This window comes from Dreissena polymorpha, chromosome 11, assembly GCF_020536995.1.
Source record: "Dreissena polymorpha isolate Duluth1 chromosome 11, UMN_Dpol_1.0, whole genome shotgun sequence".
Lineage (NCBI taxonomy): Eukaryota > Metazoa > Mollusca > Bivalvia > Myida > Dreissenidae > Dreissena > Dreissena polymorpha.
Genome location: NC_068365.1, coordinates 51,759,453 through 51,785,532, shown reverse-complemented (window position 1 = coordinate 51,785,532; position 26,080 = coordinate 51,759,453). Strand labels below are relative to the sequence as shown.

Here is a 26,080-nt window from a genome sequence, read left to right as displayed (position 1 = left end):
AACGTGTGCCTAAATGGGTTAATGATCTTATCTTAGAGTCAACATTTGGTAGCCTTGGTTACCAACTAGATCACAATACAGATCGAGCAACGAAAAATTACGAGTTATGCTTTCAATAGATAAGCATCGCATCTTTTGGACAATACTATTTTTGCAGTACGTTAAGTATTTCCGATGATTGAACATGTTATTGATTCTCTTGTATGATATTGTGTTTGACCGTGACACAAAGCAATTCGAAATCGATCTCAATTCAAAATCCAGATTGAATTATGGCTTATGCCAATAATGAAATACGGAATTATGTAAGATTATGGCCATTATTTTATCTGTAATGCATGGAATCTCAATTTTAAATTAACAGCGGCCTTCAAGAAAAACTATTCGCAAAACCTTACAATTTTGTCATACCAAGTTGAGAAATTCTTTAATGTAAAGCGAAATTCTGTAAAACACATTCTTTAAATATCCTCATGTGCATTATACTATTAATTTAAATGAAAACAAAACGAGATATTCTCTATTTCGGTTTGGTATTTGGTATAAGAGTAATGCTTCGTGGAACAGGTTTGCTAGTTGATATTGTAGAAACATCACTGGGATACGTAGTAGTATGGACCTTATCAAATATGCAGTAACTATGCTATAACTGAAACCTTTTCGGAGTAACATAACACAGTACTGGATGGGTCTTAATTGTTGTAAGGAACAACTCCTAACTCCAAACTCGAATCGAGCGTTTTGAATCATATTTGTTGAATAAAGGTAGTATTATCATTTATTAGTAGAGGCTGTGCAGGGTATACCCGGACAAAATTGGAACAGATTTGAAACTTATATTTTCTGAAATGTTATAGCTTGTAGATTCTGAAATCACAAAGTTCCCAAAAATTCCCATCCGGGAAACCTCAAAATCCAATATGGCGTCCAAGATGCCGTCTATTTTGATACTATGAGCACTTATAAGATCATTTCTTTAAAGTATAACTATTTTCGTGCCTAAATCTTTTGAAATAATGATATAATAGCAAAATTTTACAAATCGCTTGTTTACATACAAAAATAACCGATATGGCGTGCAAAATGGCGTCCAAAATGGCGTCCATTTACCTAAAAAAGGCTTTTTTTCTAAATTATTTAAACAATTTACAGTATTTTATTGTGGGAATTGTTGCCTACATTCACGTAATGTCACAACAATAACATGTTTGCACTTATGGTTTGTTTTATCAACTTGAAAATCCAATATGGCGTTAAAAATGGCGTCCAATATGTCTACAATGTGCCTTCAAATGACCTTTTCTTATATTATATAATAATTTCATCTCCATTTTGAAGTGGAAAATATCATTACAATATACATAATGTCAAAATTAAAGTCTCAACTTTAATATTTTTACTGAATTCAGGTATGTACAACGTTTCAGGTATGTTATTATAGAAGTGGGTGGGGTACCAATATTTTTTACGACATACAATTAAACAATCTTTTATTGTTTGAAATGTATCGTTATATATATATTTCAAGTACATTTTAATTGAAAATACACTTATTAATACTTGCATCATAAAGAGTCAAGATATAAACAACATAAGTATATCAGAGATCATTACCCTTTAAAGCATATCATAGAATAAAGTATACTTTCTAAGCACATACTCCTTTAGAGTTTCAAAAGCAATAATGTTAAATTTCACCATTTGAATTAGTCAATACATATTTGAAAACAGAAGAAAATTTGGTATTACATACTTATTAAAGTAATGCATTCTAAATGAAGATATTTACAAAATGTCCAAACCTTAGAACCCTTATCGTATTTGAAATTGTGGCATAAAGTCATGAATCCAAGTTTGAATTCCAACATATGAACCAATTAACCTTTCTTTGCATTAACGACTCTGTCTGAATCCAACTATAATGTACATATATAGACACCGTTTAGTCCACCGATATCTCAGATTGATTTGCACATGACCCAACACAATGTTTTCAGACAAAACTGCATTTGAGTTCAAGTTTTCTGCAGGTACATATTAGATTGGCAATCCAGGTTCATCATTTGTTCGCTCAAGGCATTTGGTTGAAACTTTGAATAGTCTAGGGTTCTGTAGCTATTATCAGGAGGTTCTGAAATTTGAATCAAGTGCAGCTGTCGAGCAAGGAACAACTTTACGAGCACAAACTAATGAATTCATCCAATACATAGCTGACAATGTAGACCATAATATTTGTACGCTGGATGGGTCAAACACTTTCCATGGAATGGGAATAATTGCAACCATAACACCAAAAGTTGAAACAAGTCAAATCATTCCGTGCATCAAGGTAACACGTGAAGATGTTATTGACGTTAGAAAATAGAAATTCATTTCTACAAACAAACAAAAAACAATATAGAAGAGATGAAATTCAGAGAGCTAGCAGATTTGTATTAAAACAGGCAATTGCCTTCCAAAATTGATATTGTGACCTTCAATTTGATTTTGACCTTGACCTTGACTTCAAGTATGACAATTAAAAATGATAAAATGTGTTGATCTAATGTCGAATAGTTACATGAGTATTTATGTTTCCATTCTCAATCATAGTTTTCGAGAAGTCAAATTTACGATTTTCCTCTATTTCTACATAGTTGATGGCGGCCATCTTGGAAGCCATTATTGCTGTTACCTTGGTAACCAGATATTGCTTTACTTCCAGCAGAGAAACAAGTTTTACTTGTACTCTACTACCGTAAAGATTATTATATCAGATTGCACCATTTACTCTTGCAAACGTAACTCCTTTGTGGTAAAATGGGTAATTTTCTTCAAAATTTGACCTTTGACCTTTAATATGACCTTGACCTTGACCTAAATTATGTTAAAGACAGTTGATAAAATTTGCTAATCTAATGCCAATAAGTTACAAGAGTATTTATAATACTATTACTAATCATATCTTTCAAAAAGTGACATTTCTGATTTTAACCCTGATATTAACTTACGGCGGCCATCTTGGACGCCATCTTGGATTCTGAGGTTTTCCGGATGGGAATTTTCGAGAACTTTGTTAATTCAGAATCTATCAGTTATAACTTTTCAGAAATTCTAAGTTTCAAATCTGTTCTAATTTTGTCCGGGTTAAGACTGATTCAGCCTCTACTATATCGGGATAGTACAACTTTCAGATTAGATTTAATTTTCCAGATTCATTTTCGATTTTTTATCACAACATTCAACATACATACATATTACGTTATATTATTATCGTTTATTTTTTGCAGTTATAATATAAGTGCAAAAGCAAATTACGGGTTATTGGTGAATTTTAAAGGCATCCACTGATGTTCGTATTAAAAGCATTTGACATGTTCAAGTCACTTTTGCTTTCAAAATAATGTGATTTTTTAATATTATGGACTAATATTACTGTGGTGATTTAGTTTTCATACTTTACAATCCATTTATTAACGTAACACTCTATTTTGTAAATATAATTACAAACGGCATTATCATTATTGCATTGTCATGTACAAATGTACAAGTACATGTATACGAGATTCTTCTCACCCGGAAACTGCTTTAGAAACTAAGCAGTTTCCATTGGTCGATAAACGGTGGTTTCCACTGTATAAATAATATAATATGTATTCGTTTCACTCTCTATTAAGTTCGCGATTAATGTCATCTTCAGACTAGTATTCAGATTTTCTGATCGAATTTATGTGTAGTTATAGGGACCTTTTAACAAAGTTGTGCATGCATTGAAGTTTCTCATATACTGCAATACATTTGATAAATATAAAGACGGAAACTAACCAGCTCCAGTAAAAAATCAAGTATACAATTCAAGAAAGAAGAAAATGTAATCCGCAACTGGACTTGAACCACAGACCCTTAGAGTAAAAATTCAACACTTATACCACTAGGCAAACCGTGCTCATACAGCAAAGCGTACATCTCTGCGGCTTTTTGTATAATTTACACACGCAGTGAGAGAGTCGCGCTAATATGCCTGGGATTTTATAGATGTAAGAATCTTAAAAAGGGGATTATGGTATTTTGGGTATAAAAAAACACCAACTGTTTAATATGTAAATTTATTTGCAAAACATTTAGCCATGGGCGTAAATATTTACATAGCACTCGTAAACTGTCTAAGCATGTATTTCGAGCGGTCTGCATTTTTACACAGGTGTATTCTTTGCAATGTAAACGAGTATTATTAAACATTACTGCTGTCTTTGAGAAATCTTTCATTTACACATTATGCAATAGTGCAGTTTGGAAGGTTATATATGTATATTATGTATTTATTCACATGTTAAATTATAAACATACAAAAGGCTGTCCAACGTTAATGATTTCGTGCAAACAATTAAGTGTTTGGCATGTCTACTACGTATAACTCTATCGATAATGATGCTGAACAACTGATTCAGTTTGGCTGGTCTTAAGTTTTGTAAGAAAATATATTCAAGCTGTTAATTTAACATAACTTTTACGCACTCCTCGTATGATCATAATTAAACTACTTGTAAATTATAGCAACACATTTAAATGTGTTTAGAGTTTAGAACTCCTATTGCATTCATGTTATGTTGTATTATTTCCTTTTCATTTCAATATGTTATGGTCTATATTTTCTGACTTGGTTGCTTTTCTAAGAAATAATCTTTTGATTACATAATTTGGCTATAATAGTATAAATAGTGTTAATTATTGTAAATTGAATAGTGCAAAACGTACTTACATAAGTTATGCAGCTAATTTCAGTGTACCAGACGACCTTTTGCAGTAAAAACATATAATGTCTTTCTATCGCTAATGGGTATCACAACCACCTGTCTTTGATGGTAATGGAAGTTTATTCGAAATACGAAGAAACTAATGAAGAACTGATGCCTTACGTTTTCAACGTAAACAAAATTGCGAACCCGTCTAAAAAAGTATGACACGTCCTAATTTTCAGATTCTTCTATACGAATTAAAGGAAATACATATTTGCTTTTCAGTAATAATAAAAGATTCTACTGAGGTATTGCAGCGAAATTTATAAGCCGTGAGTGCATATTGTCGTTACGAATTTTATTTGTTTTGTTATTGAGAGGAGTAACACAAATAAATCAAATACACACAATTATAACTTGCATAGTAATTTATAAGTTTCTAAAACATTTTATATTATAAAAACATGAAGTTGTCAATTGTTGAGAAACCTTTTAAATTATGCAATACATATTTTGCAACTGTTTGTTTTGATATTTTTCGTTACAATTTCTGACTATTCAAGCAATGTGTTAATATTTAAAATGGAGACAACCAAACGATCAATACAATATGCAATACGATATGCTTATTTTATTCCGGTTATGCCAAAGTGCAAATACTATGTAATCAACTAATTGAAATAAATTCGCACATATGTGGTGCTCGCATGTCATTTTGCAAATTATTCTTCATTGGTATTCATTGTGTTGTCGTACTATTTATTTTGAAAATTTGGACAATATAGTTTACTGAATGCATAAGCTACTAATTTGTGTAATTCGTAGGTCTAACGTATATTTTAGAAGTAAACAAATATTATAGAAAAAAACAGGAAGCAAAATCATACTTTAAAATCCTTTTATTTTTCGCCGAGCTTCACGTTGCAACTAATTAATAGATGCATTTAAATATGAACATGCCTTAATGTATAAAGTGTATGGGATATACGAAGTAATAGATTGTATTGGGCCATACGAGATCTTAAATAAAAATGATGGTGTTCTGGTTTTATATTCCATTTCCACACTGTTTCTTAAAAAAAAACTTCAAAGAACATTATCATCACAAAAGATTAATGTGGAATGTGCGTGCAAACTTCGATGACATAAAATTTCAAAAGTGAAACGATGGCAAATTCGCTCCTGTATAAACGCATCCACTATTTACGATTTAGCCGGCAGATAAAGGCTGCTAAATCGATTCGCAATAACCCATACCGTCGACAGCGCATATTGCTTTTCCGGATGACGTTTGGATCTGGCGACAGCTCAGTAACATCATTGGCAGCATTGATCGGTGTTAGATTGTTAGATTGTCGCGTGGTCTACCTATATGTGCTAGCGGATCACTGTCCATAGGTAGACAGTTGTTTTGTACTAAGTGTGGAAGATAAACGCATTGTTGTACTTTTTTCACAGTTCAAAACTGGAAATAATAATGGTTTATTCAGGAAGGTGGTATAATTGTTGGATTGTATAAGACACATCGTTGTTTCCCAAATTGAATACAGACATAATATATCAAAATATTATTGGAACAACCGCATCGAAAATGGATTTATAAAGTGTTCTAGAGTCTACATATAACCACACTCTGTTTTAAAGGTCAAAATGCAACACATGCTAGCCGGTAAGTTTTTTTATAAATAGTGTTCATTATTTGACTTTATTTGTTTAGATGCGACGTTCGCATCTAAAATAAATGTTTTAAGCAATTGAATAGTATTGTAAACAAAATAATGTGTAATCAAGAGGTGATTCTAAATGTTTACGAATATGTTCATGTATACTGTATTGAAGCAAAGAACTGTGCATCGTCTGTGAATTCGTTGTTAAGAATGCCGCAGTATAGTTTAACCTTAAATTCATATCATTTATTAACATTACAATATAAAAAATACTCAAAATCTATGAGTATTTCGCAAAAAATTCGAAAATTAAAGTTTACATATAAAACAATCAGAGCTTCTTATAGCTATTGCCAAAATTTCAACGCTGGATGTGGTATGGTAACAAAGATGTAACGAGATACAAAATGCTCGTTTGTATTTTTTGTAGCAAAATATATTTCATTTTAATTTCCCGCAACGATATCTATTCATACGTCACATGCACACTAATATGGTACTTGACCATGTGTTCAATATATTTTCATGCAAAAAATGTTGTTAAATCTATGTTTCCAGTCCACATCTAGCGTTGGAATGTTGGCTTTTGCTATTAAGAATATTGCATTTTTTTGTGCTTTCTTTATTTTTTTTTAACAGTGTACTAAATATTCGTTGATTTTGAGTGTTCATAGGCTTTTAACATTTCGTAATTTGCGTAAATGCTTCAGCAATATTTTAAAAATAAGGAAACTATTGAAAGGTTAAAGGGACATCATCTTATAAACAACTTTATGTCAATAAACTTTAAAAAATGGACCACATCGCTAAATAGTACACTGGTTTGATTATTGATTATTACAATAGATGATGTGGATTTGTTATGGCTTTAATTTTGTGCAAAAAACATATAGGTGATACAGATTGTAAAGATGTAGCGTTACGTTTGTTTTTCTCCAATTTGCATCATATTTAAATGCCCAAATATCTGTGAAAGGAAGTTTCTAAACGCACAACTATGTAAATTGCAACAACAAAACGGCTTGTGGAGAGTTGTCATTGAAATGTCGATAATAAATTGAGATGGTTTTTTGATAGCAAGATACGTACAATTTATTACAGAAAGTGTCACATCTTTACAGCCTCCGGCATGTTGAGAATGTACATGATGCGCTTCAGTTTAAAATAATATCTTTTTTGAAATACCAGAAAGATTCCCCTTGATGTTGATCATATTAGACACGTTCTGAGAAAACTAGGCATAATTTATGTGCGGCAAGTGTCTTGCCAGATTAGCCTGTGCAGTCCGCACAGGTTAATTAGTGACGACACTTTTCGCTTAAACAAAAAATTTGGTACGAAGGGACTTCCTTTGAAAGAAAGATACCATTAAAGCGGCTAGTGTCGTCCCTGATTAGCCTGTGCGGACTGCACAGGATAATCTTGGACGAAACTTTACGCACATGCATTAAGCCCAATTTCATCAAAACAAGACACATATGTTTTAACATGCATAGGTAAAAGCTTAAATATAAGTTCGTCACGTGATATTTTCTCACTACATTTCGGGTGTAAAACAACATTTATTTGAAATATTTAATAATAACACAACTGCATTATGCTATTTCAAAAAAAAGTTTAGATTTTGTATAATGTGCCAAATAAATGTATACCATATACCAAGCATTCGACACGAAATGCGTCTTACTTATACGTATTTGTTTTCTTTTTCATATACATATTCGTATAATCAGTATTAAAAAAAACTAAGCTTCACAAATGTAGGTAACGTGTTTTTAGTCAGATACCATAGTATGAAAAGAATATTATATATTTGATGTTTTCATGAACTAAATATTTCTTATTTGATTAAAATAATTGGACGTAGACATGCGGATTATCTTCATAGAATAAGTGTATCAATTGCTTATACTTAAATAAAAAGGTTTCATTCCGAACGGATATTGGTACGATTGACATGCGTATTATACGGCAAAGCTGGATTAACTTTGTGAGAATATTGTCTGGTTGCTTTATGCTACCACTGACTGTTTGAGAGGCTATTTTAGCCGGAGGGCAAGTGCAGACATGTGAATGTAAAGGTCACGATACTCCGTTTATACATACACATATCATTCTGGATAAAGTAATACATAACATTGCTGTATCTCAATGCTATTTTATGTCATTACCATCAAAACAATTAAAGCTAATTGATATAAACATATGCATAAATTCATAGAATGTATTGTTGAAAAAAGCTCGGAATCTGTATAGGTCATGGTATATCCTCTGCTCGGAATCTGTATAGGTCATGGTATATCCTCTGCTCCGAATCTGTATAGGTCATGGTATATCCTCTGGGAGACATTGTAGTCCATTCCTTGCCAAATCAGTAGTATCACAGCTATTGCATACATCTATATTATAGTGCCATTGCTTCTATCGTATTTTACGGACATTAGATAGTCATATAAAGATAGACAAATTTAAGTGAGTTGCACTATTATACATAGGGATCCGGCACAAAAAAAATCGTATATGATATATAATATATAGACAAGGGGTTGAACATGCCAAATAGGCAGAATGTCACACATTCAACAAAAGTTCAAATTACAAAGTCATTATCGTTTAAAATTAATAAACCTATATATAAAATTGTAGCTAAATATCATCTGCAAACGTTTGCCATAAACAAATTTGCCTCATTTCAACCGTTTAAGAATAACAAAGTGAAAAATCGGACGAAATCGACAGTTTTCGCTAGGTAAGACAAAAACCCGCACTCCGATCTAACCATAACCCTTCGTGAAAATGCGTGCTTACAAACAATACTATCTCAATTTATCGGTTTATATTGATGAAAAAGAGTTAAATAAACAACTTACCCATAAAAACTAATTCCAATACAATCAGAATGAGTTAGTATTTTTCATTTAGTTACATCCATTCCGTGAAAGTAATCAGCGGTCGCCATTTGTCAAAGCGTCGTTGTTGTTGTTGATTGTGCCTGGCTCTGTCCGTGTAATACATTGCTAAGCCGGGTTCAAGAGCATGAATGGCGACTTTCGTTTTCAAGTAAATAAAAAAGGGTTGAACAGTTGTTGCAAAGAAAATATAAACTTTTGGAATTAGTTTTGAGGGGTAAGTTGTTTATTTAACTCTTTTTCGTCAATTTTAAGCGATATAATGTGATAGCATTGTTTGTTAGCACGTATTTACACGGATGGTTATGGTTAGATTGGAGTGCGGGTTTTTGTCCTACCTAGCAAAAACTGTCGATTTCGTCCGATTTGTCAGTTTGCTATTCTTAAACAGTTGAAATGAGGCCAATTTTTGTATGGCCAACGTTTGCAGATGATATTTAGCTACAATTGTATATACAGGTGTATAAATTTTAAACGATAATGACTTTGTAATTTGCACTTTTGTTGAATTTGTGACATTCTGCCTATTTGGCATGTTCAACGCCTTGCCTATGCAATTATAATGTATGCTTATTGAAAACCGGTATCTTAGTTCCTCTTGTCAATGCAATCTGTCAAACAAGTATTGTTAAAAATATGGAGCAAATTCGTTGATTTTCGCGTACGATTGTATTGTCATTTAATGAGTGACGATATACGATATTCAAATGACACCTTTTACATAATAGCATTTAAAATACAATATCACACTTACATAAACACTTATTCCTTATATTTTATGTTCTAAGAATATGATTTAAACAAGTGGTATTTGTTTGAATAGCATCATATTCAGCTCATTTTAGATCATAAATAAGATTAAATTTATATCACAATTTTGTATCTCAGTTCCGTAGAAATGTTATTTATTTCTCGCTGTCACGCTGTCATATCATTCATATCTTTACATTGTATGTTTTATTACTCACCATAAATTGTTGATAGACAAACAAATAAAGATTATTCAACTAGATCACTTGAAATATTTTTAAATAGTTGATACACGTAGTACATTGCATACACTTATCCTTACTTCTTCTTATATCAGGTGTTCCAGTGATGTACATTGTACTCGCGGCGGGAGTCACTCTCACGTTAGTAAGCTCGGTTGTGGGATTTGTTGCCTGGTTGGCATGTAGACGGCGGCGTGTGAAGCGCCAAGTCGTCTGGAAAAAGACGTTCAAAGGTGATAGCTCACCAGACTCGGCATTAGATCTCAACTTAAAAATCAGCAAAAGCACACCAGATCTTGTGAAACCAGACTTCGACGCCGAAGATCACACATCAGAACGACACTCAAAGGCAAAATCGTTTTTCAAATCTTTACGACAATCAACAATGCCTACAGTGTCGCAGCGTCATCAGCTTTTTCACCGGCACATGTCGCATCAAATTGATTTGTCTAAAATAGAATTCTCCGTGCAAAGCGCAAAACATACCGAACAACCCAATCTTGGAGAAATCAAACCAGAGTTGTACAAACAGGCTTCTATCGACTCTGTGAAATCTGAGCATTCTATTTGCGGACAAATGCATTATAGTTTGAAATATGACTACGAACAGGAATTTCTCAATATATGCATTGTGAAAGCATGCAATCTCCCGCCGAAAGACTTTTCAGGTACGTCAGATCCGTATATCAAAACGTATCTTCTGCCGGACCGTAGGCATAAATTTCAAACAAAGGTGCACCGAAAAACGCTTAATCCGGAATTCCACGAGACCTACTCATTCAACGTAGCTTTTAAAGAACTCCAGGGACGAATCTTGCAGTTTAGTGTCTACGATTTTGACCGATTTTCACGCCACGATCTTATCGGAACAGTAATTGTTACTGATATTGTACCCGAAGGTAACAGGCTGGTCGCCGAAACATACTTCACCAAGGACATTTTGTCAACAAATCAGGTAAATATCACAAAATTTGCCATACTGCGTAGAACTTGATGTCACAATAAGACAATAAAGTATAACCCTTCAAAAGGAAATTATGTTAGCACAATCAGGCAATTATCTTGAAATTACAATTTTGAACATTATGTTTTGAAACAAGCAAACGTGATACCTTATTTTTACAGTATTATATAAATAGATCAATACAATCGCATAAATATTTATGTTTTAGATTCATACATTTTAACATAAGATGTGATCTTTCATATATTATATGTTTATCATATCGATATTTAATAATATATGGGCTTTTCGTAATAGTTATGATTTAAAATAATAATTTAAGTTCGTAGTTTTCTTTTATCATGTATTTTAACGCTTTAACAGCGGTATACACTGTTAAGAACAAATAATGTCACTAAATCAAATTCTCGAGAATGCTGAAACGTGAGTCTGAATACAGAGTAAAGATATTTCACATTATTCGTTTTCAGGAGAAATTTGACCTAGGGGAGTTGATGATAACATTATGTTATCTACCAACCGCTGGGCGTTTGACGTTAACAGCGGTGAAAGCTCGGAACCTGAAAGCTATGGACATCACGGGCTCCTCGGGTATAATTCGTAGTGACCCTTTCAGGAAATAAAGCTGTATATGACATTGCATTAATTATTTAATTGACTAGGCTTGTGCCTGGGCTTTAGATTGATACTAACATAGATTGCCACTATTCAACGACAAAGTTTAAAACAGGTCACTAAATCGATTATCAAATTAATAATCATACTGAACATATAGTGTAGCGAAATTAAATATTAACACTTTCATGAACAAAGCAGTTGTTTTCATCCGCTAGTGTTATATTTAAAACTGTTTCTGAATATTGGCAACTACCTAATCTACAAGGAGGCGTAACAAATACCTGTGTATTTTGAATCTCTGATCAAGCGAGTTAATTTAAATGAGAAGTATACGAACGCAGAACAAAATAACATTTGCTCATTCTGAGACGTCGTTGTAATTCCACATGTACTCGTCAATCAGGTCTTATTGCAAGTAGGCGTTAACTGAAATGTCATGGAAACACACAATAATTATAACAGAACTAAAATAAACGATGAATATACATGCACAAGCCATTTGTCATGGTATTATATCTAATCGGTGGGCGTTTATTTTTTCAGACCCATTTGTAAAGGCATCGCTAATATGTCAAGGCAAGCGGATCAAGAAGAAAAAGACGACCGTTAAACGAAGCACGCTTAACCCGATCTACAACGAGGCGATGGTATTTGATGTTCCACAAGAAAACGTTGAGGATGTTGATCTGATAATTAAAGTTGTTGACTATGACAGGTAACATAATTGCTATGAGAACACATTTTATCCGTACTCATTAATTTCGTGATTGAATTGTAATATACACATGTATAAAACAGCATGCACATGTTCTCAGTTACGCCAGTTCAAAAAGTGAAAGGCAACATCAACGAAAACTACTTCCAATACTCGGTGTTGTGGTTGCCGGTGTAGGATAATACATTGTGTTTTGTAGTTCAAAAACGTATTTTAATACAGAATCTTTGTTTATAATGAATCTTTTTTGTGCTTCAGGATCGGAAGGAATGAGATAATGGGATGTTGTGGCGTTGGACCTCGCTTCACTGGCATTGGTCGCGATCATTGGTATGAAACGCTGGAGAACACGCGGAAACCAGTTGCACAGTGGTATACATTACATGAACATGTGCATTGCGTGGATTATAAAGAAGGGGCGAAAGGTTGTTTCCGTCATCGACTAACAACCACAGATTCCACATGCAGTGATGGTAGCATCTAGTAATTTTCGTATATTTTTCTTTTGATATACATGCTTTATGATTGTAAATGCCTTTAATATAATTCAAATATAAACTCATAACAAGGTTTTTGTCATAATTATGTACATTATATATTTACATTTACATATGAACTATATAGTTAAGTGTTTTAAACCATACCCATTTTATTCGTACCCCGATACATATTTTACTTCATTCATGTTGTTAATACTTCATAAATAAAAAGTTATATTATTTGTCCAATCGTTTTTCTTTGCTTACGCTTCGGTCATTCCATATCATATTAACGAACATTATTTTCTGTCGCAATTATGTTATTTCCTTTAAGCAATATAATACAAATACGAATACCAAAAACTTGTCTCGTCCTAGGAAGATGGAACAATATACAGTCTACCTATCAATAAAGTTAAGTTTGTAAAGAACATGGCCTTATACTTTATTAAATTATACTCGATAATCAAGGTATTCTTTTTATTATGTTTCGAGTCTACCATAACCATGAGTTCCTACAGAAAAACCAACGGTGGTATACTATTAAACAAACTTTTCATACTTAAATGCATGAACATGCATCGTGAATCAAAACGATATGACCTTCAACACCAGTTACTTGAAATGATGTGCCTTTTATTATACCATAAATATAATTGCCTATACATATTAAAACATACAAGATGTAATTAAACTTCGTTGTTTTCTGGATGCTGTTACAAGAGGGACACGTTCAGGTCGCGATATTATAAGCGTAGGTCAGATTGCAGCATAGGTCATATTGCGTAAACCTTTATTGCATGACAAAATAGTCCTTTTTTATTATGACGTGTGTTTATTAAGTAACTCCATTTACAATACCACAGCAATTATCTACAAGAATGCGCTCGCATCGGCAAGGCTCGACCTTGCACTAAATATGTGATATAAAAAGTGCAATACCCCACAATTTTTCGATTTTGTTCATTATCATTTAGTAAAATTTCAAATCATCGGATATAGGCGATGTTATCGTTCATGTTGGAAACGACTTAAGACGTTTAATTCCTCACAAAATACGTACATAAAAATTGCAATGTGACTCGACTATTTTAAATCACCACATTTACCAACGAATCGACATGTTCTAACATGGCTATATTTTTCGTACTTATGACTGAAAATGCATTATTGCAGGTAGGTTTAATGTCGAAGTATATACTAGTCTTAATCAAGAATACCAGAGAAAAACATGTGTTATTATTGGCTTTAACGTCTATCTTGTGCGCTTATGTTGTTCATAGTAAATCCCAATGATCTTGTTGGGTTTTGTTTCGTTCCTGAAAAGGTCATTAATGTGTCATATTCCTCATCAAATATTCAGATGTTATTGGCTTTTCGCATTTGAAATTGCATTAATAATGAAGTCCCGCAACTGTTCTGGAATTTAAACTGTTCACTTTAAACAATGAATTGCAAACCAATATGAGCCGGTATGTTTTAACAAATATATAACACTAAATTTAATTATCTTTAATAATCTTCACGCAATACCGACAATCCGTGTGCATTTCATTTGATTATATGGCCTTAATTGTTGCAGAGAGGACTTTACACAATAATGTGTCAAACAGCGTATATACATATTTAATATATCTGACGGGTTTGTAAGCATTCGTATGCACTTGACTCTGGACGATAATGTTTGTTTCAGTCAATAAAAATTAACAAATACACGGGCCTAAACAGGCTTCAGTGTTCAAAACATTGAATTATTGGGCTACACATACAATGTATCTCTGAAAATGAACGTCGGTGCGATGAGGTTGCTCTTCCGGAATATTCGGATTACTTTTATTCTACTTACGTTGTTACTAAATACTTCTTCCTCTGTGTGCACTATGAATTACACTTCGCATTTACATTTATCATTTAAAGAACATTTTTTTGAAATGAAGTAAATCTGCAACCAAATAACACCTTTAAGATGTAACATAAGTAAAGAGACACCAATTATAGCACAAGGTAGATTCATGCTGAGTGATTACTTGAAGGTCTGACATAACCTTATATACCTTATGTTCCCCATCACAAAAACACATCAAACACAAACCACAATATTTGTACATATTAATATATTTTCCTTAATAAAAAATGTTAGCGTTCATGATACGAAGGGCAAAATCATGCGCTGTGCACCTTTGCCAGGAATTCACCAAGAAATGAGATGTACATCGGTGGAGATAACGCTATTTTTATTTGGGTCAAACACTGTATATCTCTTGTCAGCATTAATTTATAAAAACAAAGAAAACGTTCCTCAAAAATAAAAATAAATAATAGCTATGGGGATGTTGTTTATAAAGCTTAGCTTAGCACATATGTGAATTTAAATAGACAGTGCGGCCTCCGTTATATGTTTGTTTTGGTTCTTACCAAATACGAGTATCATATTAATGGTGTTCGAATGTTCACATAACGTTTTAAAAACTGTGTGTCAAGACATCATACTTGTGTTATCCGTTTCCTTTTATACCAATATATTGAAATACGGAAGTAAAAATCGGTGTCTATAACATAATTCTACGGCATTAATTCCAAATGCGGTGACATAACACACGTTCAATTGAGACGATTATCAATATACTCACGTTTTAATATGTGTGTCAAAAACATGTAAACGTGTATAACACAGTATAACAATAATGAACATTTTTATTTAAATATAAAGCCGCTTATATTTTTGGTACATGTTTTTACGCTCAAACAGTCAGGACGCTTTGTGCCGTCTGGGTCGATATGCTGCTATTTATCTTAACATTTGTCTTCATTACTTATTCATATTCAATTAAAAATCGTCTTTTACTGCCATTTCGATAATATTAAAAATGAATGCGTTGGTAATGAAATTAAAGTGACAATGTTTAGAATAGCGCTCTTTTTTTACCTAACTGCGCGTTCATAAAATCATTTAACAAGGCAATGACAATGGGGTACAGACATGTATATGAATGTCTAAAGGATAATAAGGATCCTTTTTTATTTCACAAATACTATCCACAATAAAGAGTGATAATATCCAGTTTTTAGTCATGAAGTTAGGCTGTAAAATTTAAGAAACAATACTTGATTGATCCGAACAATACAACAAGAAATTCTGTTTTAACACAATTAGTTATTATTTTTTAAACAATTCGAATAACTATATTTTTTTAAACTCCCTATAAAACACTCTTTTCCGCTAGGCAAAAAAATCGTTTTATTTCATTAACATACAGACTAAACGACTGACATTAAAAGTAGTTCAAGAAATATCCACTGAACTATATATTAATCGTGGAGTTTTTCCAAATAACACCACAACTTTTGAAAAAGATTTTATTTACTTGATTTAGTATGTATAGCTATCATAACTAACCAATTGTTCGAAGTATAACCTTATGCAAATGCACATAGGTAAATTGGTATTTACAATAATCAATGTGGCATCTCTCGTACAATTCATGACGACACCTTTATGTTTTAATATGTTTATTATCTGAAGCTCTTGTATCAAAGACGAACTATATTTGAACCTTGTATAGCTTCATTTCATAGTGCTTCAAACTGTGACAATATTTCTGCTCTGGTCTGCATCTAGCGAGTGAGTAACTAAATACTAATTACATAAAATTTTCTTGTTGTGATTTATATTTAATTATATGTCTGTTCAAATGATGGAGCAGTAAGGTTTGAATTTCAGGTTGCTACATTATGCATACTAATTGTACATGATGTTTCGAAAAAACATTCACAGATGGTTTTGCTGATCGCCGATTGTTGATCTGATGCATTAAATAATGTCCCATGCGTAAAGTATAAATGTCGAAAATGATCCAATTATTTTCTTTGGCAGCACAAAAATATTCTCCATGCGTTTCAAGTGACATATTTATGGCTGCCTCCAACAACCAATCGCCATGAAATCGCCGGTTATAACCATTTAACGGTTCCATGGTTTCAACAGTTCATGCAGAACGAGTTGTTTTTTACTCTATATATATTCGATATAATAAAGGCTTAACTCTTACAGATTTTAATGTTTACTTAAAAAAACTATTTCATTTACAATGTAATATATTTTAATGGAAAATGCATTTCTTATTCCTAACGGGTATCGCTGCAACGACATGAGGTTTATTTTTTTCAAAATGTGAACAAGCATGAGTTAAACTATACGATTTGAAGTGGTCGTTCATTTATAACACGTATACGTCAAAGGCGGATGAACTTGATATGATCTGGCTTGTTAATACTTCAATATACATATTAAGATGCTATTTATGAACAAAAATCACTCGCAGAAAGGTGAATGCACTAAAAAAGACGAATAAGACACTATTGATCTCAAATAGTTATTAGAAATAACGAGTAGGCGACTTGTTTCTTATTAAAAACAATGTAACATTATCATGTTTATACATCGGAAGATCTTTTAATATTCTTTTACTTGACATACATTCTATTTAATAGGCAACAATACATCATCTCCAGTTAATTTGTCTGAACAGGAATCTATTAATATTTTTTGTTGACATGACCTTCATACATTAGTATAGGAAACCGTTTATGTAAGTACAAATATGTGCCGCAAGTATTTGATCGTGCAGTTTATGTGTATGTTTATTTATCAATCCTAACTATGTGGCCATTTAATGACAAATACAATGTCGCTTTCTGCTGAAAAACGATATCAAAATGATAATGTTTCACACACAAACAACCAAGCACGTATGGGCTATTTCAAAGCCACTGGGAGTTAGTGTATTATATTCCTCATTAAATATTCAGCAGATAATGCGGTAAAATAACAGACGCGTTTGTTTTCTGTTTATTATCATGGCAGTTTTTTTCGTAGAGTTTTAATGTTTTATTGACAAAATTATATGTTGTACGTTCTTTTTAACGATTACTTCTAAGACAGACTGAATAAACTATAGTAAAGTTCACAATCATAATAATACATAATTCCTAACAACGATTCATCGTGTCATTTTGACATCAAACCATTTGTATGTGCATGTATATGTATTAATGGCAAACACTGTTTTGTTTACTTTTCATATATATATATATATATATATATATGTGTAGTCGGGTAAACGTTCAAAGATGACTAAAAGTATGCTGCAATATTTGAGGGTCGTTTTTTATGATTTAGTGCTAGGAAAATTCATTCTAGTTCTGGTGCACCCTTCAAAACTGCCATTTCGTAATGACAAACTAGTTTCAGCATATGTATGAAGCATAAACATGAATTTTTAACATTTGGCTTGTAATGTAAGAGTGCGAATCATGTTTGTGCTCGATGCCAATCACGATTTTGCTCGACAGTATCAACCGATAAACGCCAATGTAATAAGCATGTTTTTCGTACACCATATGCACCGTTGTCTTTAAACTTTCAATAATGGCATAACCGTGTTTGCAGATAATCCGGTTATGTATTTAAATGCACTCAATTAAATATTGGCATCTATGAAAGGCTATACAGTTATTTATTCTGATATCAAACACTACGCTAATAAGCGTGCATGCTGTATCGATTTTGAGATTGAGTTTTTTATAATGTAGAAAGTGAATATATTTTATTCATGTAAACACCCATTAATGTATACACTGGGAACTTTGTTTGGTTTACATATTGCGAATGTGCTGCTGTAAAGGTTTGTCGCTTATAGATACTCAATAATCTTTTTAACAACGGATTCCCATAATTGTGAGTGGTGACACATAGATTAAAATTCGGCCACAAAAGCCTTCATAGGTAGAGTTACAAAACAACACCATTTAGTATTTCAGAACAAAAATATTACTAGACAAAACTAATTATAAGTCCGGTTTAGTTTTGAAGAGTTTTATACAGACGCCAATTACAAAACTGATGCTACTGCGACCAATTAATATGAATTCTATATTTACAATATATTTACAATTTTTCTTTACCAAATAACAATACATAAATCATATACATATGTACTGAAACAAAGAGAAACTTGTAAACATTATTTGAGTAAAATTTGGTATCACTCCAACTTTTGTTATTTGGTGCAACGTCTATATTATCAGTAAATACCGTCCAAATATAAAGTAATTAAAATGTGCAATCTTGATATTAATTAGTTCAAAAATAAAATGTATTTCACTGCAAAATCTGGAAATGCAGAAAAGGGATTCAGAATATAAAAAGCTTATACAATGAATATATATTTTCATGAGAACATTGACCAAACGCAATGGATGATAAAATACTGTAGTCTACTAAACGATGATCGGTGAATTTAAAAGCCCGGAACCGAAATGAAATGAAAACACAGGCTCCTCAGGTATACTGCTCCATGGAATTGCAAGACAATTAAACTTTTTATAAAATGTTTAATTTGGGGCGATATAAAAATCGACAGTTTAATATATGTTAAGTAACACCTTATTTAATCAAAAGTCTAAAGAGACGCGCTCTGATGACTAAATTTCCTGTGTATATTGAAGCAATATAAATGCGACGAACAACAAATCGATGTAAAATAGCCTTTTCGATTTCTTAGAAGTTGCATGCATATTTACCGTACCACATAATCACAAAGCTGATCTTATTGCACTCAGATGGCGTAAATACAATGCCGTGAAGAACACAATCTAATTGGAAAACGAACTTACATCTGAGATAAAACATTAAAACACGTGTTTTGTATTTCAACCTGAACGACCTATTATCTTCGTATGACATCAAACCAGTATGCGGTTATGTTTCAGACCAATAAGTGAACGCTTGGCTAATATTCCAATCGCATCAAAACGAAGATGACATCGGTGCAACTCAAAGGCTTCATCCGATCTAAAATGCGGACTTGGTCCACAAGAAAACATTCAGGCTGTAGACCTGATAATTTTTGTGATTGACTATGGCAGGAAAATTCGTTGCCATGAGATCGGATTGCAAATGCCATTCAGCTATTATATTTTATATGACCATCATTTTGCAAACAACAATACTTGTATGCCAGCGTATGGCTCCATCTTATATTTCTAATAAATAGTTCAAATACTTGTGTATAATCGCTGTATAATATACTTCATTATGATACGTACTAACATCACATAATACGATACACGTTCTATTATTTAATGGAATGTATAATTGCAGAATGAGTCGAAACGATGATATGCTGCTGTGAAGCTTGACTTATTTTCTTTGACATTCTTCTCAAACATTAACAAAAACGTGTTGACGTATGTTTTTTTTTTCGCCTCATCTCACATCAAACTGATCGTTTCGCTTGTTTTGTGTATTGCATATTTTATGAATCCATACATAACGGTACATTTGAGTTGACTATTAATACATTTTGACGCAGGACTTTTATGTGTCATAATCCATTAAGGTTAATATTCGCCAATAATAACTGAGTTGTATATAAATGAATGTGTAACCTTAACATGATTCTTTTCAAAATCCTTTAACTTAACGATTCAGTAATCGTCTAACTTAAGGAAATAATGCACTAGACGTACATTTTTAAAACAATATCTTTGTGATAAATCATTTCTCCACATCACTTCCAGTAGTTTAGCGTAGAAAGATGGAATTGTAAGGCCACATCTTCTAAAATCTACATACAAATACAAACCCTTGTGCGATACATGCCATGATGTTTACTCGCTCCATAACTGCCTTTATATCTTCCTGATATAATGCTTCCTGATATAGTTTTTGTAATCAGTTCAACAGGAGGTTGGTTATATAACTCGGAATCACCTATAAAGTCATCATGTTTAAGTAAAATAAAATCACTTTAAACAAAACAAACTATTTGATACAAAGATGAAATATATTTTAGACACAAAAAGCAGAAAAATCAGCAGAAATCTTATTTTACAGATATTTAGCGCAAGTGCTCTTGACGTCATTACAAACGTTAAAATCATATTAATTGCCGCTACAACTGCAGCGTCGTAGCGATTTTTTTTCCTATTATTTCTTCAAAAAGGGGACGAAGATGTATAATAAACAGAAAAAAACGGTTACTGCCTGATAGCTTTGTAATATATCAGGCTCGGCACAAATAAAATAACGGCTCTACAAGCCTCGCCATTAATTGTATTCTAAGCCTCGCCTGATATATTACAAAACTTTCTAGCAGTAACCTTTTATTGAGCCGTAGAATGTTGTGTGAGCACAATCATAATTCAGTAAAATATTGTTACGTTAGTAATAAACTAGTGCAATAGGCTAATATCGGTTAATGTCAACCTCGTTCGTACCTTATCGATTTCTCTCGGTATATTAACAGATAATGTCAAACGATGGCACGATGCTTGCCCAATCGTATGATTGTGAGCGCTCATTTTCGCAAATCATTACCAGAAGATTATTGAGGAATACTGTGGACTAATGTCTTTTAACGCCAAATCTTCTGAGAACTACATACACATCTTAACTCTTTTATGTTGCATGTCATCACGTTTACTAGTTGGATAATTTTCAGTCGTATACTGTTATGTCATCTCAATAATTCTACAGTAGAATATAGGTTAACGTAGCAAAACAACTGATGAAAATCGGGTAATATCGGTTATAATTATAAATTTCATTCGTACTTTATTGATTTCCCTCGGTATGCTGACTGATATTGTCAAACGATCGCACTTTCGAAAATTTATCAAAAATATTGTATACATTGTGCACAAGATAGAATAAAACGTAATTTTAACTTCCTGACATTATCTTCATGTTATTGCAATGAAGTTATACTTTAGTTTATACAAAATAAACTATTGCGTTTTGGCTTCGTGCTTGTAACATATATAATCACGCTCGAATTGTAAAAAGTAAGCACGGAAATCATTTGTCTCAACACAGCAACGTATTGATATAAAGGCTAGTGATCACACCAGCGCGTTTACATTGTCATGATACATGTGTTACTTACAAATGACGTGTCTGCAGTGTTAAGTAGAAATAGTATGTTTATTGAACGTCGATCATGTTTTGTTTGGTCTCCAAATATATATATTCACAAACAATGAAATGTGTGTACACTTGCGTAGTTAAAATACTGTTTGGCATATTTACCACTTTTGAAATATAAAATTCGGTTAAAAGCAACGACTGTATTAGTTTTTTTTGCAAAAACTTATGAATTGATTGATTTACATCAAACAACATTCAGGTTTAAATTACATCATTTGTTTTGCACCTTGTTTTTGATAGCTTGATTTAATATCTTAGCACATACCCTAACTTAATTTAAATACGTCCATTTAAAAGTATGGTTCGCACATTTATAAAGTTGTTAGGTCCTTAGTTTATTCTATCGATGTTTTAAGCATGTGAACATTAAGTAAGCGCAGAACAACTAGATAAATGAAAACTACAAATATAAAGAACACAATGTTTCTAAATGACATAATGAAATTAGCACATATCACCGTGAGTAATGATCCTTCCACAATGACAAAAACGGTTTGCTTATAGTTTTGCAATGGTACATTAATTAATTTCTAACTCAAAGAAAGATGTATACAACAAAAACAATGACTTTATTCACACAATTTGATTAATACATCTAACATAATTACAATTGCACATATAGAATCGACATAAAACACACATCAAATGACGTCATTTAATAAAAACATGACACACGCTCAAGCCATATTGCAAAAAGCACAGTTCGGCATATTGTATGAAAACAACCAAACACTGTTAGTTCAGATAACTGAACGATTGCATATGATATAATAACACTTGTAAAGAACTAAACCATGTATGTTATGTTTCGTAATGACACCATGTAGGAAACAGGGGAACAATGTATTCAAGTACGCAGAATATCTAAGCAAATGGAGCTTACTGGTCAACGAGTATTTCTCCGACGTAATATGGGTTATATTTAATGCATGTCATTTGAACATGCGGTTGTTTATAATATCCTCCGCGCGGAAGTCACATTTCATTGCGACAAACTGTGCCAACATTGGAATTGTTTAACTATAATAATTGCCTTTAACGAATTGTTGTTGTAAACTTCAAGAAAACACGCGTCCATTGGTATGCGACGAAGCAAGTTGTGTCTAAGCGTTACAATACACCAACTAAAAGAAAAGTCCGGTACATATTGCTGCGAGACGAATACTCGCTTAGCAGCACATACTCCTCACATGATTTGTTCTTTATCGGTGACAAAATCATCATTGGTCATCTTTGTACCTTTTGTACCCTATTTCAACTAAATTAAATAAACTGGCTTATTTTGTGGTTATTTTACGCCAGGAGCAACAGTGTTGATTAATTTAAGAGCGATTGTGCAATAATAACTAAATTGAACTCGACTCACACGCATTATTCATGGTGTTTCCATGAAGCTTAATCTTTTCCCGGGACTCAGCAATTTAATGACCAAAGTGGGAATGTCCTGGAAATTGCGTTGAAATGTTTATCTACTATGTAATAAATTCAGTTATTTAAACAACGAATATTAAACATATTTTGGAATTGTCAAATACCAAACATCACATACTAGTTGAATGAAACAAAAGAGAATATTACGTGTTAGCGTTTGCTAGAAAGCACACTATTTACTCAACTTCCTTAGATAAAAAACGATTGATAAAGGAACAGATCACAAAGAATTTTGCACATTCAGACCCACTTCATACGGCCAGCAGTTAGTAGCACACATAGTGTTATTTAAAAAAGTAACAAATGTGTGTTTATAGTCTTATTTCGATACACTAGTAGATCTTCAATTGACTTCACATTTTCCCCTTTATCACTGTGTCATAAGTCGTCCGTTAACATTCGGCGCTGGGTGGAGAGGAGCACATGTGGGATAAATTTCTTGCTCAGGAAAATTCCAGTGGTCAGGGCGGAATTCAAACCAGGGACCTAGCGATCTCTAAGCCAGCGTCCTACCATTAGATCACTGCTCCCATATAAACACATGAACTCACCTGTGTCAAATTGCAAGTGCAAACAAACGATGTTTGATGGAGGCGAACAAATTCAGACTCGCGCGCTAGAGCTTGCGTCTAAGTGTTTGTTTTCGACTTAAATGAAAGAGTTGTGTGTTTTTTCTTCCTCAAATTGTGTGCATTTCATTTTTAAAGGATTTGGTCTTATGACTTCAATTCTACAAAATTCTGTATTCAAAAATATTTATTTACAATACCATCCGTAGTGTTACTCGTAGGTATACACAATTGATTTTAAAAAGGTATAAATTAAGATATATTCGTTGGACTGTTAAAATTGGAACTCGGTTTTATTTTTCACACCAATTTTCTGAAAAATACTGTCAAATCGCAATCAATTGAAATATCTCAAATAAGTCTCAATAACAGTGAAGACACAAAAAATACAAAGCAATTAAGCTTAAATACAACATATATGGTTATATCTATTCTATATATCTATGTTTGAGATGTGATCAGTATAAATTAGACGAAGTGAATAGGAAAAACACTCTGCTAGTATTGCATGCCCAATTGAATATCAGGAGTTTTCTTTCGGAATCGTTCGTTATGGTATGTCAAGCGTAGTAGGATCATGAAGAACAAAACAATTGCGTATGAAAACACATGGTAACCAGTCAACCAGAAAACCACAAGCCGATGTATCATGAGATCTCTTATAATAACGTTCATGATGTGAATCTGGTTATTTACATTAAGGTTCACAAAAAGTAACATTAGACTGAAATTTCCTTCTATTTCATAATGTACATGGCAACGATGAATATATTGGTATCGACATTTTTATCAGATATGATTGTAAAGATTTTTTATTATATGTAAATATGTTTAATATTTGTCACATTCTGTATTTGTAAGGCATAAGTATTGTCTGAACTACAATGTATATCAATTTATACAACTTATTTGAGTTGTCTAATATCTATTCTTATTGACGTATTTGATTACTAAACTATATTTTCTATAAAACAATTGACAATATTATGCAAGCATATAACTAAATAACTACAAAAATAAATAATCCATAGAATCAAAAATTTATTATTAGACTACCCAGGCATATCAAACCACTTTTGTCAACCTTACAGGTATGCAACATTAAATGTTTTCGTTCTGTTTGCGAGATTAGATTATTTTCACCTTTAAAGTAACGTTTTCTGATTATGTATTTGCATTCGGTGAATTTACATTTACACGCAGATGACAACTTTAAACATCTCAAATGATACATTTACGTATCAAAACAAGTTTATACTCGTAAGCATTTCAGCATTTCTATGAGGTATTGATTACACTTTCTGTGGGAATGACCTTTCTAGGAAAACGCACTTGAACAATGCGACGATAAGATCTATTTTATTCATTTAAAAATGTTATAACTTATGAATGTCAAATGATCTTAAATTGCTTCCAATAAATCCACAAATAGACGACGAAGAAATTAGAACGTAGAATGAAAGCGTGCGTGTGAGTTAAGTTGTTGTTGTGTCTTCCCATGAGAGTCTTATACTGCAAACTGATCGTGCAGGGTAACATATCGTCTGATCACTTGACATCGTTTAAAAATAATGCATCTTATACAAATAGTATGCATACAGATCATAGCAATGTATAATTACCTTTTAATTAATCATGGTTTTCTCTAAATTCTGTGGTAGACTCAACCGATTTGATAAGAACCTCTAAATCATTCAATTTTTATGAGTCTCAAATATAATCGATACCACATGCATAAATAGGCATCAATTTAACAACATTTAAAGGCTCTAATAAAATTCCAGATACATTATTTACAACCAGAAGTGCGGTTGTTTTACATGGCAGTAATTCTAATTTACAACAATTCAAATGATTGCGGTATGCGTTTGTTAATGTTCACGCCATTACGTCAGTTACTTTAAAAAAAAAGTATAAGTGACATTCTTCTAGAAAAACGTTTACAATCCTGTTATTTATTACCTTTTCTTTTCATTTATTTGCACTTGTAATACGTCCGTTATTTTCCTGGTTTATGTATAGCAGGTCACAA

The 26,080-nt window shown here is 32.4% G+C and overlaps 2 protein-coding genes across 3 annotated transcripts in view; both read left to right on the top strand.

Annotated features, from left to right (window-relative positions):
* The window catches only part of LOC127850264 (uncharacterized), a 209,730-nt gene that overhangs the window by 65,658 nt on the left and 117,992 nt on the right, over positions 1-26,080 (top strand). The window lies entirely within an intron of this gene.
* On the top strand, positions 6,059-13,234 carry LOC127850260 (synaptotagmin-10-like). The gene is made up of 5 exons (XM_052383150.1): positions 6,059-6,384; positions 10,379-11,238; positions 11,718-11,838; positions 12,409-12,580; positions 12,839-13,234. Exons 1-5 carry the CDS (start codon positions 6,366-6,368, stop codon positions 13,062-13,064), a joined length of 1,398 nt encoding a protein of 465 aa, XP_052239110.1. The 5' UTR covers positions 6,059-6,365; the 3' UTR covers positions 13,065-13,234.

Excerpts from the sequence above, each read along its gene's own strand:
- LOC127850260 (XM_052383150.1), top strand. Across the intron at positions 11,239-11,717 it reads ACATTTTGTCAACAAATCAG|GAGAAATTTGACCTAGGGGA; the intron begins GTAAATATCACA and ends ATTCGTTTTCAG. Across the intron at positions 11,839-12,408 it reads GGACATCACGGGCTCCTCGG|ACCCATTTGTAAAGGCATCG; the intron begins GTATAATTCGTA and ends TTATTTTTTCAG.